At 46.0% G+C, this 24,268-nt stretch overlaps 1 protein-coding gene across 1 annotated transcript; it reads right to left on the reverse strand.

Annotated features, from left to right (window-relative positions):
• Window positions 1-1,403: 1,403 nt before the first annotated feature.
• Window positions 1,404-24,053, reverse strand: LOC136767478 (tripartite motif-containing protein 46). The gene is made up of 12 exons (XM_066721274.1): window positions 23,311-24,053; window positions 19,180-19,435; window positions 18,889-19,039; window positions 12,664-12,862; window positions 12,400-12,546; window positions 11,194-11,289; window positions 10,790-11,043; window positions 7,548-7,669; window positions 7,074-7,394; window positions 5,508-5,737; window positions 5,179-5,246; window positions 1,404-2,001 (listed from the first exon to the last, which is right to left on the reverse strand). The coding sequence occupies exons 1-12, from the start codon at window positions 23,368-23,370 to the stop codon at window positions 1,524-1,526; spliced, it is 2,382 nt and encodes a 793-aa protein (XP_066577371.1). The 5' UTR covers window positions 23,371-24,053; the 3' UTR covers window positions 1,404-1,523.
• Between the last annotated feature and the right edge of the window lie 215 nt (window positions 24,054-24,268).

The following is a 24,268-nucleotide window of genomic DNA, read 5'->3' on the forward strand; positions in this document are numbered from 1 at the left end:
CATAGGGGAGCTGTGCTGTAGTAAGTGTAGTAGAGCAGTGCTATTACACTAGGGGGCTGTGCTGTAGTAACAGTATAGTAGAGCAGTGCTATTACACTAGGGGGCTGTGCTGTAGTAACAGTATAGTAGAGCAGTGCTATTACACTAGGGGGCTGTGCTGTAGTAACAGTGTAGTAGAGCAGTGCTATTACACTAGGGGGCTGTGCTGTAGTAACAGTGTAGTAGAGCAGTGCTATTACACTAGGGGGCTGTGCTGTAACAGTGTAGTAGAGCAGCGCTGTTGCAATGGGACCAGTGGAAGTGCACACACACAGGGAGAAACACAACAGACGCAAAAGCACACACTGAGAAGGACACTGCGTTGTGTAGCTGATGTTCTGATCCAGTTTATTCCAGTCAGGTCCACTCGTGGTGAGTTTTATTCAGGTTTAAAGAGCCGCCAGTGAAATGATTGTTGACAGGCTTTGCAAAGTGCTGCTCCGCCTCTCCAACAGAAACTAGAAGAATCGATCCATTAAATACATAGATTATCAATTACTATTATTAGTATTATTATTGGAAGTAGCAGTATTATTACCAACATCCGCAATAATAATTAATAATAATAATAATAATAATAATAATAATAATTAGAGCAACAGTAACGATACTAATGATTGTAATAATAATAGTAACAATAAGAAGAAAATTAAGAAATTTGGATTATCTATTCAAGCATTACCCCCCCCCCAATAAATAGAAAATGATACTTGAAATGATTAATTAACTATAATGATATAAAGTTGGTTAAGGTCCACAGAGAAGTTGCTAGTTAGTGTTGGCTCTTTAACGAGGAGGCAACTGCCTACTTTTGGCCTCTGGGACACGAGGGGGAGAGCAGCCAGGGTGTGAACTCTAAACAGATACTGTGTGTGTGTTTGTGTGTGTGTGTGTGTAGGAGTGTGTGTTTGTGTGTGAGCATGTTAGGTGTGTTGTGTAGGTGTGTTACTCTTTATCTTTTTGTACCTGTCAGTCATTCCCCCAATTAACCAATTATCAAGGTCAAGGTCAAGGGAGTGAATGAATGCTTAATGAAATCGTGTTGAACTATTTACTCCTATTTATTTATTTATTTATTTATGGTTTTCGAGTGATGCCACCCCCCACCCCCCACCCCACGCCACGGCCTCTGTGTGATATGTGGGGAGAGCAGTACAGTCTCCCTCCCCACCCCTGGTCATGTCCCCCTGCAAAAAACGTTATTTAAAAAAGCATCAAAGCATAAAAGCATAACCAGTCAATCCACTGGGAGGCACCGAGATTACATTGGTTTCGGTCGGAGAATGTTCTGGCACAAAGTCAGGGAGAGATACCAGGTCTGTCTGTCTGTTCGTTTCTTTGGGTCTCTCGGGGCCTCCCTCCCTGCCCACCCCCTCTTCTCTCTCTCCCTCCCTCCCTCCATCCATCTATCCCTCCTCCTCCTCTACTCCTCTCTCCACCTCTTCTTCCTCTCTCGGTCTCTCTTCTCTCTCTTCTCCAGCCCTTCAGTTGTTCAGATTCGTGACGCGCGATTGGATTGTGACCCTCCTGGGCGGGGGCAGCTCGGCGCTCCGGTTGGCCACCAGCTCCTGCACCTGCAGGGCCCCGCCCCCGATGAAGCAGAAGGCGGGGCACACGGGGGCGGAGCAGTCCACGGCTCCCTCCCACAGGGGGCGCAGGGAGACGGCGTCGTAGAAGGAGACGCGCCCCTTCTCGAAGTCCAGGCACACGCCCAGGCGGGGGGGCAGCGGGGCGGTGAGTGCGGGGGGGCTGTGGGGCGGGGCGGGGGCTTGCTGCTGCGTCAGGGGGCCGGGCTGCGAGGCTGGGGGGTCGCGGGGGCTGGTGGCGTTGCTGGGGCAGGCGTTCACCCCCGGCTGGGGCAGCAGGACCTTCCCCATGCCCACGGTCAGGAAGCAGAAGGCGGGCGGAGCGTCCAGGGCAGAGTCTTCGGCCCCGCTGTCATGACCGCTGTCCGGGTCATAGCTGGAGGGAGGGAGGGACAAATTTAGTATTTTGTCATTTACCATTTATTTAAGTATTTAACACTAGAAGCACTTTTTATTCATAAATAAAAAGATATTGCAGACTCATGCAGGGTAATTCTGTTAGCAGTCTAAGATTTGATGCAGTTAGGTCCATAAATATTTGGACAGTGACACAATTGTCATCATTTTGGCTCTGTATGTCACCACAATGGATTGGAAAGGAAACAAGATGTGCTTTAAGTGTAGACTTTCATCTTTAATTTGAGGGTAGATACATCCAAACTGGGTGAACGGTGTAGGAATTACACCCATTTTTATATGTTGGCCTCTCAATTTTAGGGGCTCAAAAGTATTTGGACAGACTAACATAATCATGAATTAAATTGTGAGTTTCAATACTTGGTGGCAAATCCTTTGCAGTCAATGACTGCCTGAAGTCTGGAGCCCATAGACATCAGCAGATGCTGGGTTTCTTCCCTGGTGATGCTCTACAGGCCTGCACTGCAGTGTCTTTAGTTCCTGCTTGTTCTTGGGGTATGCAAAGGATTTACAATATATGTGTGTGTGTGTGTGTATATATATATATATATATATATATATACACTCACCTAAAGGATTATTAGGAACACCATACTAATACTGTGTTTGACCCCCTTTCGCCTTCAGAACTGCCTTAATTCTACGTGGCATTGATTCAACAAGGTGCTGAAAGCATTCTTTAGAAATGTTGGCCCATATTGATAGGATAGCATCTTGCAGTTGATGGAGATTTGTGGGATGCACATCCAGGGCACGAAGCTCCCGTTCCACCACATCCCAAAGATGCTCTATTGGGTTGAGATCTGGTGACTGTGGGGGCCAGTTTAGTACAGTGAACTCATTGTCATGTTCAAGAAACCAATTTGAAATGATTGGACCTTTGTGACATGGTGCATTATCCTGCTGGAAGAAGCCATCAGAGGATGGGTACATGGTGGTCATAAAGGGATGGACATGGTCAGAAACAATGCTCAGGTAGGCCGTGGCATTTAAACGATGCCCAGTTGGCACTAAGGGGCCTAAAGTGTGCCAAGAAAACATCCCCCACACCATTACACCACCACCACCAGCCTGCAAAGTGGTAACAAGGCATGATGGATCCATGTTCTCATTCTGTTTACGCCAAATTCTGACTCTACCATCTGAATGTCTCAACAGAAATCGAGACTCATCAGACCAGGCAACATTTTTCCAGTCTTCAACTGTCCAATTTTGGCGAGCTTGTGCAAATTGTAGCCTCATTTTCCTATTTGTAGTGGAGATGAGTGGTACCCGGTGGGGTCTTCTGCTGTTGTAGCCCATCCGCCTCAAGGTTGTACGTGTTGTGGCTTCACAAATGCTTTGCTGCATACCTCGGTTGTAACGAGTGGTTATTTCAGTCAAAGTTGCTCTTCTATCAGCTTGAATCAGTCGGCCCATTCTCCTCTGACCTCTAGCATCAACAAGGCATTTTCGCCCCCACAGGACTGCCGCATACTGGATGTTTTTCCCTTTTCACACCATTCTTTGTAAACCCTAGAAATGGTTGTGCGTGAAAATCCCAGTAACTGAGCAGATTGTGAAAGACTCAGACCGGCCCGTCTGGCACCAACAACCATGCCACGCTCAAAATTGCTTAAATCACCTTTCTTTCCCATTCAGACATTCAGTTTGGAGTTCAGGAGATTGTCTTGACCAGGACCACACCCCTAAATGCACTGAAGCAACTGCCATGTGATTGGTTGGTTAGATAATTGCATTAATGAGAAATTGAACAGGTGTTCCTAATAATCCTTTAGGTGAGTGTATATATATATATATATATATATATATATATATATATATATATATATATAGTTAAAGTGAGAAATAAATTAATAAAAACACACTTGATGGTGTTTTTTTAATTAATATATGATATATATATTTACTGAAAACAAGAAAGATGCATAACCCTGCATTTATTAGAGACCGCCTTTTTTTTCCATGATTATGCAAATGTCCCCACAGAGCCCTGATCTCAACATCATCGAGTCTGTCTGGGATTACATGAAGAGAGAGAAGCAACTGAGGTGCCTAAATCCACAGAACAACTGTGGTTAGTTCTCCAAGATGTTGGGGCCAACCTACCTGCCGAGTTCCTTCAAAAACTGTGTGCAAGTGAACCTAGAAGAACTGATGCTGTTTTGAAGGCAAAGGGTGGTCACACCAAATATGGATTTGATTCAGATTTTTCTTCTGTTCACTCACTTTGCATTTAGTTAATTGATAAATATAATTTATTCACATGTCTATTTTTGAAAGCATTCTTACTTCACAGCATTTTTTCACACCTGCCTAAAACTTTTGCACAGTACTGTTCCTACGGTGTTTTAGCTGCATAAACACAAAAAAAATTAGTTATAAAAAAGTTATAAACACATTTACCTATAATAGCCAAAATCAGTTATTTTGATATCGAGTAGAAAGCTGCCAGGAATGCAGACTAAATCTATAGTAAAAAGTTTATTGAAATACAAAGCTACATTGAATACGAACACTATGTTGAAAAAAGTTTACACGGTCTTGAAAATGTTTACTATTTAATGTTTTTGATAAATGCAATAGTTATTTTTGAACAATAAAATAAAGCATTTGAGCATTATTCCAATATTCATGTTTTTGTTTCATTTGCTAACTGTATATAGTTATTCATGTTTTGACTGTGCAGTATTGGCGTTTAGAAAAAATGCGCTTTGATGTTATTTATACCAATAATTGTAATATTGTATGTTCATATTCCCATTTAAATACTTCATTTGTGTTATGTAAATGTTGGAATTGAAGTTCATGATTAAATCTTCTGAGTTTTATAGGATCGTTTGATCACACCACAGCTGTTAAAGAGCTATCGGTTAAAATTACAATTTTTGGCTCTTATATATAGTTTGAAATGTCTGCGCTTCTAGTGTTAAAAAAAGCAATATTTATAAATGAAGAAAAAACTAAAGATTTAAGTAAAAAAAAAAGGTGCAAAACATATGTGTTGTTTTACATTTGGTACTCCCTACCTCTTCCACCCAATTTCTCTCTCTTCCTCCCTTTCCTTCTACCCCTCCCCCCCTCTCTCTCTCTCTCTCTCCCTCTCTCCCTCCCTCCCTCTCCTTTTCTCTCTCACCGTGGGCTGGCCATGTCCTGGGGCAAATGGAACCACTCCTGTAGTCGCGCCTCCAGCCCCACCCCCACCTGGAACACAAACAGATAGCATGTGAGTGTCTGTGTGAGTGTCTGTGTGAGTGTCTGTGTCTATGTGTGTGTCTATGTGTGTGTGCGTGTGTGTGAGTGTGTGTGTGTGTGTTTGAGAATGTGAGTGTCTGTGTGTGTGTGTGTGTGGGTTTGACAGTGTGACAGTGTGTGTGTGTGTGTGTGTGTGTGTGTGTGTGTGTGGGTTTGACAGTGTGACAGTATGTGTGTGTGTGTGTGTGTGTGAACCCTCTCGCCCCTCACCTTCACCAGGTAGGAGCCGGGATCCACGGAGCATGCCCAGTAGTGACGGCCCTGGGTCACGGCCACATCCCCGATCAGGAGGTCGGAGGTCAGGTGACAGGACGTGAGGGCACGGTCTGCGGCCTGCAGGAGGGGCACGCCGGGCACACTGCGGGCGCCACGCTGGTCCTTACTGAGCACCAGCCTCTCGCCATGGAATCCCCAGCGAGAATCCAGGAAGAAATTAAGCACTGAGAGAGGAGGGGGGGCGGGTTGGGCAAGGGAGAGAGGAGAGAGTGGGAGGGAAGGAGAGGGGGAGAAGGAGGTATAGAGAGGAGAAAGGGGTGAGGAGGGCAGAGAGGGTCATTTGATCAGAAGGGAGTCAGGAGGGAGGGAGGTATAGGAGATATTGAAAAATTAGGAAAACTGGAAAAACAACAGGAGTCTGGGTTGGGGGGGGAGAGAGAGAGAGAGGGGCGCGGGAGGGGAGAACTTGCAAAACTGCAACACACTGAAAACATTTGCGGAGAGAGGGGGAGACGCAGGGAGATATTACTCGGAAGAGGAAGGAGCAGACAGCTGCACAATCAAGGTCTTTTTCCTTTTCAGCCCAGCTAATTAACATGCGTTCGTTAAGACAGGGGTCAGATGAATCACTCTGACCAGTGAAATATTCATGGAGTGATTATCTCACAGGGTACAGACCAGGGAGGAGAGTTGGAGAGAGAGAGACTCAGACAGAGAGAGAGATAGAGATGCAAGGAGAGGTGGAGGGAGGGAGAGAGGGATGCATGGGTGGGCGGGGGGACAGCTGCGATCCAGAGGGTGGAGGGGATGAGATGGGTGGAGAGAGAGAAAGAGAGAGAGAGATTTGAGTTATTTAGATTAGATTGATGTTTGCAGGTGTTTCCAACACAGTCCAGAAGGTGCTATATATATATATATATATATATCAGTGCTCCTGGGCCAGAGGGGATTCTGTTTTTCATTCTTAATTAGTTAACTGCAATTACAGCATTGTGTTTGGGTCTGAATTGCAGTTACAGTGATGTTGTAGAGTATCACAGAGCAGTGTATACAGGTGTGTGACAGGTGTGCTGTAATGAGCAGTATAGGTGTGTAGACAGGTGTATACAGGTGTGTAGTCGGGTGTGCTATAATGAGCAGTACAGGTGTGTAGACAGTTTTATAGGCAGGTGTGCTGTAATGAGCAGTACAGGTGTGTAGACAGGTGTGTGACAGGTGTGCTGTAATGAGCAGTACAGGTGTGTAGACAGATGTATGACAGGTGTGCTGTAATGAGCAATGCTGGTGTGTAGGCAGGTGTGTCACAGGTGTATACAGGTGTGTAGACGGGTGTGCTGTAATGAGCAGTATGTGTGTAGACAGGTGTGTGACAGGTGTATACTGGTGTGTAGACGGGTGTGGAGTGGAGTAATAGCTGTAACTGGGCTGTAGTATGATTTAAAAATGAAATACACACCTGGAATGGAACCCAGGTGCCCTTAATTGGAGTCATGTGTGAGAGTGCATGAGTGTGAGAGTGCCACAGTGTCACAGTGTGAGTGTGTGTGTCAGCAGCCGTACCTGGCGCAGGCGGGGTGTGCAGGTACACCTCCTCGCTGTACTCCCCGAAGCCGGCCTTGTTGCAGCCCTTGACCCGCAACACATACAGACAGTCCACCTGCAGCCGGTCAATCACGGCGCTCGTGCCCACCACCTCCTCCAGCCGCTGCCAGCCCCCCGCGCCGCCCCCGCGCCCCCCCGCCGCCCTGGCCCGGCCCTCACGGCAGCGGTACTCCACGGTGAAGTGCCAGGCGGGGGCGGAGTCCTGGGGCAGACGCCAGCACAGGTACAACTGGTCATAGGCCAGAGTGCGCTGAGTGTCAATCACCGGAGCCAGGGGGGCTGAGGGAGAGAGAGATGGGGGGGATGGGATAGAAGAGAGAAAGAAAGAGAAAGATTGAAAATATATATATTTTTTTTACTTGTATCCCTCTCTCTCCCCTCTCTTGCTCTCTCCCCCCTCTCTCCCCCCCTCTCCCTCATTCGCTCTCTCACCTCTGATGAAGTCCAGGCCGTTCAGCAGTTTCAGCTCCCGCGACACGTCCAGCTGGAAGTGACGGAATGAGGGATCAGCGGAGAGAGAGAAGCACTGCAGGGACTCGATCGCCCTCACTAGCCTGAGAGAGAGAGGGAAAGAGATTGCAACATTAGTATCGCAAATAGTGTGCGTGTGAGTGTGTGCGTGTGCGTGTGTGTGGGTGTGTCTGTGTGTGGGTGTGTGCACGTGTGTCTCTGTGCGATCCCGTCTTTTCATCACACACTTCTCATCATCAGCGACAATTCGTCAGCCATTTGCATATTCACTTACAAATTACATACGCACTGTCACTTTTGAGTTCGATCGAATATTGCTTAATATCCTACGATTCCAAAACAGACTTTTATTAAATGTTTTTCAGCGGTTTTCATTTGTTATTAGTTTGCTTGGTTTTGTTCTCAAAAAGAAATGCATTTCTATATTTGTTTATTTTGTTGGTATTATTAAGTTTGCTGCTCACCGCGCATTCCAAAAACTTGCATATCAGGACATTAGTCTGGTGATCGACAGATTAGGCAAGTCGTTTTTATATCAGCTTGTAGTCAGTGGCTTCTACAGTAGTTTATATTTTCAGCGCACCCGTCCCGTTGTTCTTCCTTTCATGGCTCAGTGGTCCATTCCTTGAAACGCTCCATCTTTATTTTAGCAAACGTCACTTGTAATCCATCCGTACAATCCGTAATTCATTGTGATGTATTCGTAGAAAACATAAATAAACATATAAATAAAGATAAGGGGAGTAGGAGAAGGAGGAGCAGGGTAGAGTTTTAGAGTAGGTGACAAGAGGTTGAAAACTGTGTAGCTTCCACTACCGCTAGGACTGCCCTGTCCCACTTCGCCCCATTACTTCCTCATATGGGCTTGGCTTCCCAATCTCTAAATTATTATCTGGACACTAGCTACTAATCAAAATATGGGAAGCAAAAGCCCATCAAACTATATTTCACAACAAAATATATACACACAATTATTTTTGAACATAATTCAAAAGGCACTTGTCTCCTACACAGCTGATACATTCTTGCATCTGCACTTTGCTACAGTTGCCTTGTATGTAAATTACGATCTTGTATCCTACCAACCCAGTGTTTTTGTTAAACATTTTTTAATGTTATTGTCTGCTCGTTTTATGTGACCTATTTATGAATTGTATTCTATTGTGTGAATAAGCGTCAATAATCTTCCTTTAGCCGAAGGGGACCTGTGTGGGGTGGTTTCAGTATTTGTTAAATACTCCATTTCCCTTATACACAACTAGGAATAAGGGTGGCGTAGTCTATTTAGAGTCTGGGATATTAGATCAGATCACACAGTCTGGTATAATTTGACTGAGTCTTGGCACGGGTTGCATTTGGCTTTCAAGTCAGTGACCGGGTTTTATTTATGGAGGGTAATTTGGGCCAAAATTAATAAATACATAAATACATAAAATACTAAATAAAATAAAAAATGTGAAATAAATACATTAAAAGCATAAGCAAATTGGTGATGAAATGTCCATGATGAAACATTATTGCAAGGAGTGTGTGTGTGTGACTGTGCGTGTTAGTGTGCATGTGTGTGTGAGGAGGGTCGGACTGGCCGTTGGGAGAATTGGCCTGAATACCATACAACCGTTGTACTGGAGTGAGCCCGGTGAAAACTTGTGCATTTGTACATCCGTTTTACAGACTTGGTGCTTGGTGCTTGGTGCTCGCATGAGAAAGGTACCATGCAATGTCCCTGTCACGGCTATCCCTGCCAGAAATCAGACATCAGTTCATTCTGATTTTATCCATGAGAACTGAATGAGGATTGGCTCTCATTCCTGTCCTGCTATTGGCTGCTGGAATCACCTTCTGTTTTAAATGTTTTTGGCAGACTCTGCTACATCATTAGACTGCTAGCGGGTAGACGAAGATTATGAACTGCCGTTTTAGACTAAAGTAGTTATTTATATACATGTGTAATCATGCTAAAATCACTAGCATGATTATACACACCAACATACACTTTGTATATTATCCTTCATTAAACTACATCGAGTATTACTGCTTTAAAAAAATAAACAGCGATTAGCTCTCATCTGGGGATCGGCACATCCAAAGTTTCTCTGATGAATTATATTTTTGACTTGCTTCGGATGGAAGCTTTCAACCAGAGCTTTTAACAAGACACACAAGCTTGCGGCTTGCAATATTTTCTGCAGGTCTTTTGGAAAGTAACCGATACCTAATGTTGTGAACTGTTTATTCTGTGTGTTTAGCATGATTGTAAATGTCTGTGTGCAGTCTGCATGTTCTCCCTGTGGTTTCTCCCGTTCCTCCGTTTTCCTCCCACTGTCCAAAGCCGCAGGACAATGTAAATGGTGTGCAATACTGAATCAGATATTAACACCATATTCACAATATGTGTATGTGTGTGTATCGTGTAGTGTGTGTGTACATACACACGTCTGTATCTGTAACTATTTATCGTTATAGTATGATGCGTTGTCCTGACAGGGATATTGTAACGCATCTTGTCCTGACAGGGATATTGTCGCCCACTTTGTCCTGACAGGGATACTGTTATATTTTTGTGCTATGCCTTAAGTGTTTCTGTAATCTGTTTATTTGGTCCAACTCATAAAAAAATGCAATCTCTTTAATTAAATTATTGGTGGACACCAATGAGCAAACAATGGTTCCAATGGGTCTTATGTTTCTAATTTTAACTTTACTCTGACTTAGATGTCACATGGGTTTTTAAAAATAATGTATATATTAATTTATATATTATTTATATAGTGAATGGTGTGTGAATTTGTATTTGGGAAATGTACACAGTCGTGGGCCGGTCTGCATTTCAAAGTCCCGGGCCATTTTTCAGTGCCAGTCCGACCCTGTGTGTCAGTGTGCGTGTGCGTGCGTGTGTCAGTGTGTGTGCCAGTGTGTGTGTTTCTTGCGTGTGTGTTTGTGTGCATGTCAGTGTGCGTGTGTCTGTGTGCATGTGTGTCAGTGTGTTTGCGTGTCAGTGTGTCTGTGTGTGTGTGTTTCTTGCGTGTGTGTGTGTGTGTTGTATGTGAGTGTGTGTGTGTGTGTGTTGTGCATCAGTGTGCATGTGTGTGTCAGTGTGTGTGTGTGTGTTGTGTGTGAGTGTGTTGTGTGTGAGTGTGTGTGTGTGTTGTATGTGAGTGTGTGTGTGTGTGTTGTGTGTCAGTGTGTGTGCATGTGTGTACCTGTTGTGTGTCAGCCGCGCTGCCTGTATGAAGCAGGCCTGGTCCGTCTCCTTCAGCAGCTCCTGAGAGAAGGCCAGCAGCCCGGCGTTGTCCAGCAGGGCCCGCCGCTCGGCCAGCTGTGTGGTCAGCGCCTCGGCCCGCCCCCCCCGCGCCACCTCCAGTGCCTGCAGCAGCGCATCCTGCCTATTGGCCAGCGCAGCGCCCAGCTCCCTCACCGACTGGCATAGCTGCTCCCGCGCTGCTCCACTGTTCACCTGAGGGAGGAGGGAGAGGGAAGGAGGCAGGTTAAGAGTCCATTCCTTAGACACACACACACTGACACTCACACACACTGACACTCACACACACACACATACACACTCACTCTCACACACACTCACTCTCACACACAGTCAGTCTCTCACCTCTATCTGAGTGACTGCGGTCTCTAGCTGCGTGATCTGCGACTGCACCGTCTCCTGGTTGGCCAGAACGTAGCTGATGCCCTTGCTTATCTTGTCCTGCGGGGGTCGAGAGGTCAGAAGATCAGTGGATTGCACACAGCATTTGCTCTACGAGGACTAATGAATTCCTCCAAGCCCACAGCGATATCAGCCAAGAAGCTGACCTGCAAATCCCTCGTCGTCGTGAAATGTTTGGTCCCACTTGTGACTGGATTTGTCTCGTACAACGACATTCTTCGAGGTTTACCTTTGACTCACGATGCCCACATAGTACCCCTTGCCAGCAATATCTGGACAAATCATTTTCCGAAAACAGACAAGCTGATTTACAGATTTACAATGGTCTATCATAATGGGGATTTATGCCAGAGATGGACAAAATTAAATAACACACGTGCGGACCGTTCTGCATGTTTCCCCCAAAGTTCTTGTACGTATTCTCAGTGCCTTTATTTACACTGTCATTAATTATTACCCCCATTATCCTCCACCCCTATTTTATTTATTTGTTCTCATTTTTCTGAAAGGACTTTTGATTCAAATTGTTTCAAAAGTAGTTCCTTATGTAGTATTTTCACATTTCTAGCTTGTTGCTGTCAGTGTATACAACTGACGTACAGACGGGTGACAAATTAAAAGAAAAAACAACATAAAGTGTCTCAGTAAGGTGTTGGGCACCATCTATTGCCATCTTGATCCAAAATCGAGGTCAACTGGGCTGCTCAGCATTTGTACGCATGCCACAGAGCATGATGGGATGTTAATTACTTAATTGTATCATGCAGTGCACCTGTTTGAGACATCTGCATTCGTTATGTTCCTCCACTCATTTATTCAGGTTTTTCCTTTAATTTGTCACCCATCTGTATAACTAGTTATACACTATGCTGCCTTTGCAAGGAGGAATATAATTATAATGAAAATGTATAATCTATTTGTTGTTTCAAATCATCAAAACTGTTGAACTCATTTTTATTTCTGCTAACTAGCCACCCTACTATAGCCACTAGCCTGTGAACCTGTCTGCTCTTGCTGCATGGTTCTCTCAACCTGCTCTTCCTCTCGCTTGTTTTACCTTCTTTACTTTAGACTTTGGGAAGAATTTCCAAGATACTATCAAAAAGTTCAAGGCTGGACCAAAAACATTCAAGGCTACGCTGTACCCACCTTCAGTGCCTGGTAGGCTGTGGCCACGGGGGTGACCTTGTGGCCGGTGTGGGCACGGCGAAGTTTGCACAGCGGACAGAGCAGGCGCTGGCACGAGCGGCAGAAGAACTGCAGCCGCTCCTGATCATGCTCTGGACACGACAGCACCTGAGAGAAAGAGAGAGAGGAGAGAAGGAGAGAAAAGGTAGATGGACATTTTTTTCATCCCAATACACACTCACACACACACAACCCCACCCAGCCCCCCAAGTGCTGGCCGCTTACCTTGGGCCGGAAGGACAGGGTGGGGGCCACGTGCTCGTGCTGGGCACGGGGGGTGCCCCAGGGGTGGTACAGCTTGAAGCACTCATTGCAGAAGCTGGCCCTGCAGTCGGTGCAGCCCTTGGTCGCCTCCAGTTGGCCGGGAGCTTTACAGAACTGACACATCACTGCCCCCACGCCCAGACTAACAGAGTGGCGGTACCTGAGAGAGAGAAACAGGTGAGGAGGAGGTACATTGAATATTGCACTGTGCTGCACTGTACCACACTGTCACTGTCATTGTACTGTACTGTACCACACTGTCACTGCACTGCACTGTACCACACTGTCACTGTACTGTACTGTAACACACTCTCACTGCACCACACTGTCACTGCACTGTACTATACTGTACCACACTGTCACTGTACTGTACTGTACTGTACCACACTGTCACTGTATTGTACTGTACCACACTGTCACTGCACTACCACACTCTCACTGTATTGTACTGTGCTGTACCACACTGTCACTTTACTGTACTGTAACACACTCTCACTGCACCACACTGTCACTGCACTGTACTGTACCACACTGTCACTGTATTGTACTGTACCACACTGTCACTGCACTGTACCACACTCTCACTGTATTGTACTGTGCTGTACCACACTGTCACTTTACTGTACTGTAACACACTCTCACTGCACCACACTGTCACTGCACTGTACTGTACCACACTGTCACTGCACTGTACCACACTGTCACTGTATTGTACTGTGCTGTACCACACTGTCACTGTACTGCACTGTACCACACTGTCACTGTATTGTACTGTACCACACTGTCACTGTACTGCACTGTACCACACTGTCACTGCACTGTACTATACTGTACCACACTGTCACTGCACTGCACTGTACCACACTGTCACTGTATTGTACTGTACTGTACCACACTGTCACTGCACTGTACCACACTGTCACTGCACTGTACTGTACCACACTGTCACTGTATTGTACTGTACCACACTGTCACTGCACTGCACTGTACCACACTGTCACTGCACTGTACTGTACCACACTGTCACTGCACTGCACTGTACCACACTGTCACTGCACTGTACCACACTGTCACTGTACTGTGCTGTACCACACTCTCACTGCACTGTACTGTGCTGTACCACACTCTCACTGCACTGTACCACACTCTCACTGTATTGTACTGTACTGTACCACACTCTCACTGCACTGTACCACACTCTCACTGTATTGTACTGTACTGTACCACACTCTCACTGCACTGTACTATACTGTACCACACTGTCACTACACTGTACTATACTGTACCACACTGTCACTGCACTGTACTATGCAGAACCACACTGTCACTGCACTGTACTGTACCACACTGTCACTGTATTGTACTGTACCACACTGTCACTGTATTGTACTGTACCACACTGTCACTGCACTGTACCACACTCTCACTGTATTGTACTGTGCTGTACCACACTGTCACTGTACTACACTACCACTTTACTGTACCACACTGTCACTGTACTGCACTGTGCTGTACAACACTGTCACTGTATTGTACTGTGCTGTACCACACTGTCACTTTACTGTACTATACTGTACCACACTGTCACTGTATTGTACTGTGCTGTACCACACTGTCACTTTACTGTACTATACTGTACCACACTGTCACTGTATTGTACTGTGCTGTACCACACTGTCACTGTATTGTACTGTGCTGTACCACACTGTCACTGTATTGTACTGTGCTCTACCACACTGTCACTTTACTGTACTATACTGTACCACACTGTCACTGTATTGTACTGTGCTGTACCACACTCTCACTGTATTGTACTGTGCTGTACCACACTGTCACTGTACTGTACTGTACCACACTGTCACTGCACCACACTGTCACTGCACTGTACTATACTGTACCACACTGTCACTGCACTGTACTATACTGTACCACACTGTCACTGTACTGTACTACACTGTACCACACTGTCACTGTATTGTACTGTACCACACTGTCACTGCACTGTACCACACTCTCACTGTATTGTACTGTGCTGTACCACACTGTCACTTTACTGTACTGTAACACACTCTCACTGCACCACACTGTCACTGCACTGTACTGTACTGTACCACACTGTCACTGTACTGTACTGTACCACACTGTCACTGCACTGCACTGTACCACACTGTCACTGTATTGTACTGTAATGTACCACACTGTCACTGCACTGTACCACACTGTCACTGCACTGTACCACACTCTCACTGTATTGTACTGTGCTGTACCACACTGTCACTGTACTGCACTGTACCACACTGTCACTGTATTGTACTGTACCACACTGTCACTGTACTGCACTGTACCACACTGTCACTGCACTGTACTATACTGTACCACACTGTCACTGCACTGCACTGTACCACACTGTCACTGTATTGTACTGTACTGTACCACACTGTCACTGTACTGTACCACACTGTCACTGTATTGTACTGTACCAAACTGTCACTGCACTGCACTGTACCACACTGTCACTGCACTGTACTGTACCACACTGTCACTGCACTGCACTGTACCACACTGTCACTGTACTGTGCTGTACCACACTCTCACTGCACTGTACCACACTCTCACTGTATTGTACTGTACTGTACCACACTCTCACTGTATTGTACTGTACTGTACCACACTCTCACTGCACTGTACTATACTGTACCACACTGTCACTACACTGTACTATACTGTACCACACTGTCACTGCACTGTACTATGCAGAACCACACTGTCACTGCACTGTACTGTACCACACTGTCACTGTATTGTACTGTACCACACTGTCACTGTATTGTACTGTACCACACTGTCACTGCACTGTACCACACTCTCACTGTATTGTACTGTGCTGTACCACACTGTCACTGTACTACACTACCACTTTACTGTACCACACTGTCACTGTACTGCACTGTGCTGTACAACACTGTCACTGTATTGTACTGTGCTGTACCACACTGTCACTTTACTGTACTATACTGTACCACACTGTCACTGTATTGTACTGTGCTGTACCACACTGTCACTGTATTGTACTGTGCTCTACCACACTGTCACTTTATTGTACTATACTGTACCACACTGTCACTGTATTGTACTGTGCTCTACCACACTGTCACTTTACTGTACTGTACCACACTGTCACTGTACTGTACTGTACCACTGTCACTGCACCACACTGTCACTGCACTGTACTATACTGTACCACACTGTCACTGCACTGTACTATGCAGAACCACACTGTCACTGCACTGTACTGTACCACACTGTCACTGTATTGTACTGTACCACACTGTCACTGCACTGTACCACACTCTCACTGTATTGTACTGTGCTGTACAACACTGTCACTGTATTGTACTGTGCTGTACCACACTGTCACTTTACTGTACTATACTGTACCACACTGTCACTGTATTGTACTGTGCTGTACCACACTGTCACTGTATTGTACTGTGCTGTACCACACTGTCACTTTACTGTACTATACTGTACCACACTGTCACTGTATTGTACTGTGCTGTACCACACTCTCACTGTATTGTACCACACTGTCACTGCACTGTACCACACTGTCACTGTATTGTACTGTACCACACTGTCACTGCACTGCACCACACTGTCACTGTATTGTACTGTACTGTACCACACTGTCACTGCACTGCACTGTACCACACTGTCACTGTACTGTACTATACCACACTCTCACTGCACCACACTGTCACTGTATTGTACTGTACTGTACCACACTGTCACTGCACTGTACCACACTCTCACTGTATTGTACTGTGCTGTACCACACTCTCACTGCACTGTACTATACTGTACCACACTGTCACTGCACCACACTGTCACTGCACTGTACTATACTGTACCACACTGTCACTGCACTATACTATGCAGAACCACACTGTCACTGTACTGTACTGTACCACACTGTCACTGCACTGTACCACACTGTCACTGTATTGTACTGTACCACACTGTCACTGCACTGCACTGTACCACACTGTCACTGCACTGTACTGTACCACACTGTCACTGTACTGTACTGTACCACACTGTCACTGCACTGCACTGTACCACACTGTCACTGCACTGTACTGTGCTGTACCACACTCTCACTGCACTGTACTGTGCTGTACCACACTCTCACTGCACTGTACCACACTGTCACTGCACTGCACCACACTCTCACTGTATTGTACTGTACTGTACCACACTCTCACTGCACTGTACCACACTCTCACTGTATTGTACTGTACTGTACCACACTCTCACTGCACTGTACTATACTGTACCACACTGTCACTGCACTGTACTATGCAGAACCACACTGTCACTGCACTGTACCACACTCTCACTGTATTGTACTGTGCTGTACCACACTGTCACTGTACCACACTGTCACTGTACTACACTACCACTTTACTGTACCACACTGTCACTGTACTGCACTGTGCTGTACAACACTGTCACTGTATTGTACTGTGCTGTACCACACTGTCACTTTACTGTACTATACTGTACCACACTGTCACTGTATTGTACTGTGCTGTACCACACTGTCACTGTATTGTACTGTGCTCTACCACACTGTCACTTTATTGTACTATACTGTACCACACTGTCACTGTATTGTACTGTGCTGTACCACACTCTCACTGTATTGTACTGTGCTGTACCACACTGTCACTTTACTGTACTGTACCACACTGTCACTGCACCACACTGTCACTGTACTGTACTGTACCACACTGTCACTGCACCACACTGTCACTGTACTGTACTGTACCACTGTCACTGCACCACACTGTCACTGCACTGTACTATACTGTACCACACTGTCACTGCACTGTACTATGCAGAACCACACTGTCACTGCACTGTACTGTACCACACTGTCACTGTATTGTACTGTACCACACTGTCACTGCACTGTACCACACTCTCACTGTATTGTACTGTGCTGTACAACACTGTCACTGTATTGTACTGTGCTGTACCACACTGTCACTTTACTGTACTATACTGTACCACACTGTCACTGTATTGTACTGTGCTGTACCACACTGTCACTGTATTGTACTGTGCTGTACCACACTGTCACTTTACTGTACTATACTGTACCACACTGTCACTGTATTGTACTGTGCTGCACCACACTCTCACTGTATTGTACTGTAACACACTCTCACTGCACCACACTGTCACTGTATTGTACTGTACTGTACCACACTGTCACTGCACTGTACCACACTGTCACTGTACTGTACCACACTGTCACTGTATTGTACTGTACTGTACCACACTGTCACTGCACTGCACCACACTGTCACTGTATTGTACTGTACTGTACCACACTGTCACTGCACTGCACTGTACCACACTGTCACTGTACTGTACTATACCACACTCTCACTGCACCACACTGTCACTGTATTGTACTGTACCACACTGTCACTGCACCACACTCTCACTGTATTGTACTGTGCTGTACCACACTCTCACTGCACTGTACTATACTGTACCACACTGTCACTGCACCACACTGTCACTGCACTGTACTATGCTGTACCACACTGTCACTGCACTATACTATGCAGAACCACACTGTCACTGTACTGTACTGTACCACACTGTCACTGCACTATACTATGCAGAACCACACTGTCACTGTACTGTACTATGCAGAACCACACTGTCACTGCACTGTACTACACGGTCACTGCACTATACTATACTGTACTACACTGTCACTGCACTGTACTGTACCACACTGTCACTGCACTGCACCACACTGTCACTGTACTACACTGTACCACACTGTCACTGCACTGCACCACACTGTCACTGTACTGTACTGTACCACACTGTCACTGCACTGTACTATGCAGAACCACACTGTCACTGCACTGTACTACACGGTCACTGCACTATACTATACTGTACTACACTGTCACTGCACTGTACTGTACCACACTGTCACTGCACTGCACCACACTGTCACTGTACTACACTGTACCACACTGTCACTGCACTGCACCACACTGTCACTGTACTGTACTGTACCACACTGTCACTGCACTGTACTATGCAGAACCACACTGTCACTGTACTGTACAGTTCAGTCCAGTCCAGTGGTTGTACCTCTCGACGATGCGCTCCAGGGTGAGGTTGCGCAGGCAGTCGGCCAGGCCACGCTCTCCCAGCTCCACGTCCCTCTGGCAGGAGGGGCAGGGGAACAGCATGGCTGGGGGGGGGCCGTCACGTCGCCGCCGCCCGGGGTATGTCCCATAGCCTGGAGAGAGAGCGAGAGAGATAGAGAGAGACATAGAGATAGGGCAGTCAGTCAGTCAGTCAGTCAGTCAGTGTGTCAGTCAATCAATGTGTCAGTCAGTCAATCAGTCAGTCAGTGTGTCGGCGGTTGCCCCTGGTTACCTGAGCGCACCACTCTGTCCAGCCTCTCTGTCTTGGGGGGGGGTCGGCGTGCCTGGCGGGGGCTGCGTGTGTTGGGCGTAGAGGCGGGGGAGTGTGGCTCGGGGGGGGGATCGGGCACAGGGTACCCGCTCTGCACCAGCACCTCGGTGGCACACAGCAGGCACACGCTGTGCTGGCAGGGCAGAACCACTGGCTGGCGCACCATCTCCTTACACACTGGACACTGCAGCTCCCTCTCCATGCTCTTCATATTGGACTGAGAGGGGGGGAGAGAGTGTAAACTTTTAGATACACTGACAGATAGATAGATACACTGACTGACTGACTGGCTGACACACTGACTGACTGACTGACTGACTGACACACTGAATGGTTGTCTGACACACAGACAAACTGACACACTGACTGACTGACTGACTGACTGACAGATTGGAAGACAGAGATCAAAGTGTTTTGTTCCCTCTCTTTTGTACTTCATGAATAATTGACACCCGTCTCTGATGAATTAATAATTAACGAGTCTGTCTAACCAAGCGTGTTCAATCCATCACCGTGTCACAGATTCACTTGGTAACTCAGTTACCCACGGCAATGTGGTGAGAGACCTTAATAAGCATGTAGACACATTTCCCTTCATTAGCTGCTCATTGATTACTGTGTTTACCTATTGATTGATTGATTGATTGGACTGATAAGAAGGAATTATCATTTCAAATTCCATCAAGAATTGTGCTATTTTTACTCTCCCTATAATAATAATAATAATAATAATAATAATAATAATATAAAATAAGTGCTATTATATAGCACCCTGTAGTGTTAAGCAAAGGAAGGGAGGAGAGAGGGGCATAGAGAGAATGGAGGGAGAGGAGGGTGGGAGAAGAGAGACAGGGAGAGAGGAGAGGGAAAGGAAAAGAGAAAAAGGAGGGAGAAGAGAGTGGGACAGAGGGAGGGGATGAGGGCAGGTTCAGGGAAATGTTGATCTCAGGGTTGTTGATGCAGCCCCCAGTGTGTCTGCTCGGCAGGTTTAATTTAATTAACCTGATTAACGAGGACAGGCTAATTTGCTGAAGAACCATCGATCGCACTGCAATGGAGTAGACTTGTAACAGTAAAGTAGAATATTCAACATTACATATATGTGTGTGTGTGTGTGTGTGTGTGTGTGTGTGTAGGAAAAGTAATTAAACACAGTACCATATACATAATAATAATAATAATAATAATAATAATAATAATAATAATAATAATAATAATAATAATAAAAGCTAGACTCCAAACAAATATGTATGCTGTTATGAATACGAATATAGACACACACAAACACACATACTCACCCGGTCTCTGTCAGTTCAGTATAGTCAGTCAGGCCGCACACAATTCAATTATACTCTCTCTCTCTCTCTCTCTCTCTCTCTCTCTCTCTCTCTCCACCCCACAGACACACATTTGTCCCCCCTCTCCTCCTCCATCCCTCCCTCCTCCTCTCTTGTCATTCACCAAAGTCACCCCAGGTTGCGGAACTCGTTCGGATTCCTATCGCGATACAACCTTAACCACCGCATCGCGCACACACACCGTCCCCTACACACGCACACAGCCGCGGCAATCGCGACATGTACAGTCGTCGCCCTGTCGCCCCCCGCACCGCTCGGCCCGTATACAGCGCTTGCACGTCCGCCGGCTTACCTTGACCGGGATTCTGCGCGCCATGTTACTGAGGCGCTGGCCGCGGCCCCCCGGGCACAGTCGCTGTGATCACGAAGAGGCGCAGGACGCCACTGTGTGCGTACGCATGCAGGCATGTATTTTTGTATGTGTGTGTGTTAAGATGAAGGGAGGAGAGGAAGGAGGGAGGTGTAGGGGAGGAGAGATTAGCGAAGGAGGGGGGGTGGGGGCGGTCGGTTGTGTGCACGTTCATTAGAAGTCGGCGTTGAACTGCGCCGGTGCGTGTGCCAGTCCGTCTGTCTGTCTGTCTGTCTGCGTGTAGTTGTGTTGCGTGTTGTGGAGCGGTCTCCGTTATAATGCATAATGACACGCATATACCCACCCCACACACACACCACCACCACCACCACCACCAAAGGACTCAGTGCCCAGTCCCTCTCCCTCCATCTCCCCTCTTCCATTCCTCTCCTGCACGTCTCAGCATCTCTCTCTCTCTCTCTCTCTCTGTATGTAGGTTAGTGCAGTCGGCTGGCCGGTGTGACCCGGCGCTGTAGAGCTTCTTTCTCTTTTTTTCCTTCTTCACTGCGCTGCAAAAAGCTGCTCGTGCCACTACCGGCAGCCACCCGTTGCCATAGCAACTGGCACCCGCGCATCCCTCCATCCATCCATCCATCCGCCTCTCTCTCTCTCTCTCTCTGGGTCTCTGTCTCTCTATGTCTCTCTCTCTCTCTCTTTCTGTCTTGTCTCAGTCCCCCCCCCCTCTCAGCCTGACACTGTATCTCCTTCCATCTGTTTCTCTCTCCCTCTTTATCTCTCTCTCTCTCATTAATTTTTCATAGACTCCACACCTGCCTCTTACAGACCCTCTGTGAACAACTACACTAGATATTACACAGTGATATTATTATCAATATTTACACTACATACAGTAATATTTAATTACACTACAATAATATTATCTATATTTACAATGCATACAGTAATATTATCAATATACTACAGTGATGTTATTACTACAAACACTAAAACTATTGTAGCAATAACTATACAGTGTACAGCAGGAGTATCAATTGCTACACTTCAGACACTATCAAATTATAATTGGCTATATATAGACGTGCTATTGACACACGGCAATATTATCAATATCTGCACTTCGGGCACTGCGATTACTATCGCATGACAAACACTACTGAAATGATCAATAACTCGGCTATTGACTTTGTAATATTATCAACAACGACACATGCCGGCATTAGCTATTGACACCCTGCGATATTAATAACTGCACCACAGACCTGCTGTTAATGCATCACATGAGCTGTAAACAAAGAGTGTAAACTGGGGGAAGCCTGCCCGTCTGGCCCAAACACCAGAGACAGAGCAAAGGAAAGACAGACAGAAAGACAGGAGAGATGGTAATGAAAGGATATACAGAAAGGAAGAACGAAGGAAAGAAATAAGGAAATTAATCCATGAAGCTCAAGTCATTAATGAGCCGAAGACCAGAAAATAAAACCAGAAAAGAGGGGTAGAAGAGAGAGAGAGAGCGAGAAAGAGAGAGTGAAAGATTGGAGAGGTGACAGGATCACTTTTCACTCTGCTCCCCCTTTCAGGATCTTAGTTATAATTACTGTGCGGGTCGCTGAGACGGGCTGTTAATTAAACAGACTCATATACCCTGGGGCTACACTACAGCCCAGTAGAGACACAGTCAATACAGTTTTAGACAGTATATCAGAGCCTTTTCAGAGAGACAGAAAGTTAAACAAACACTTTCACACAGACTAACAGACAGACACACAGAAGGACAGACAAGACACCCAGATAGATACTGTGACAGACACACAGAATGGACACAGACAGACAGATACCATGACAGACACACAGACGGACACAGACAGACAGACAGACAAGACACCCAGATAGATACTGTGACAGACACACAGAATGGACACAGACAGACAGATACCATGACAGACACAGACAGACAGACAGACAGACAAGACACCCAGATAGATACTGTGACAGACACACAGAATGGACACAGACAGACAGATACCATGACAGACACTGTGACAGACACACAGACTCAGACACATAGACACACCCTGAAGACAGACAGGCCCCCAGACATGCACACGAACAGACACAGACACACGCAGATAGATACACAAATCTCACTCTGTCTCTCTTTCTCTCTGTGTCTGTCTGTCCGTCTGTCTATGTGTTGTTCTCTCGGCCCTCTACCCTCCTCGTCTCTCAGCCCCGCACAGCCCGCAACGACACAACACCACCGCGGCCTGGCGATACAGAACAGCCACCGAGAGGAGCGATGCATACCTATACCTATAGCCTTTATACATACATATACAGCTATATACAGGTCAACGCACAAATACACCTATACTAGAAAATACATGCACAACAGTATAATAATCATAATCATAATGATATACTCACACTTATTCGAACCAGCGCGTCCATAATCGATGTAAACGTTTGGAAATCTGACTCGGCCATGTCCGTGCGGGGGTTTCTCTTCTGATGTGTTATTTGCGGTGCGTTAACCGTGTTGTGCTGTATTATTGCTGTATTGCAACACAGATACAATTCAACAATTTGGCAAATGCGATTCCCCTCGTCGTTCGTGTCAGAAAGAGGATCCTTGCATACTGGTACATGGAATAATAATAATTATTATTATTATTATTATTATTATTATTATTATTATTATTATTATTATTATAACAATAATAATAGTAATATCTACAGTAGCCAATATGCTTCCAAGTGGACCAAACTGACCATCAGTCGATGCAAAATGATATAAAAATGAAGCCGATGATCTGTCACTCTGTATCCGTGTGTCTCCCGTTATAATCCCGGTATTGTGCAGTAAACCTTATTGCACCGGGGCGCTGCGATACTCGGGCCGGGCTGTGCAGAGCGATCCTGTATATTATACACAGCGCTCAATAACCTGAGGGAGGGAGGAGAGAGGGAGAGAGGGAGAGAGGGAGGAGGGGACATGCGCAGAGACCCCTGCAGAGCAAAGATACATCTGAGAGAGGCATACCTGAACCCCCCCCCATCACCACCACACCTTGTCTCTGTGTGTTGCTGCTCTGTTATCATCATCATCATCATTATGAATAATATGAATCATAACGAATTCAATATTAATACAAATAAGAATGTCATATTAAAATGATGATGTATAGTAAGTAGAATTGAGTCTCTGCAGTAGCTGCATGCGACAGTAGTTTTGTGGTTTGCATTGTGTTTGGTGGTGTACAGGTTAGTATCAGAAGATGAATGCATGAATGAATGGGAAGATGGAGATCACAGAATCGGACAAACAGAAAAAGAAAGAGAAGGGGAGACGGCGACCAAGTGTGCGGCCTCCGCCGCGGCTGCA

The sequence above is a fragment of the Amia ocellicauda genome, chromosome 14 (genome assembly GCF_036373705.1).
Source record: "Amia ocellicauda isolate fAmiCal2 chromosome 14, fAmiCal2.hap1, whole genome shotgun sequence".
NCBI lineage: Eukaryota > Metazoa > Chordata > Actinopteri > Amiiformes > Amiidae > Amia > Amia ocellicauda.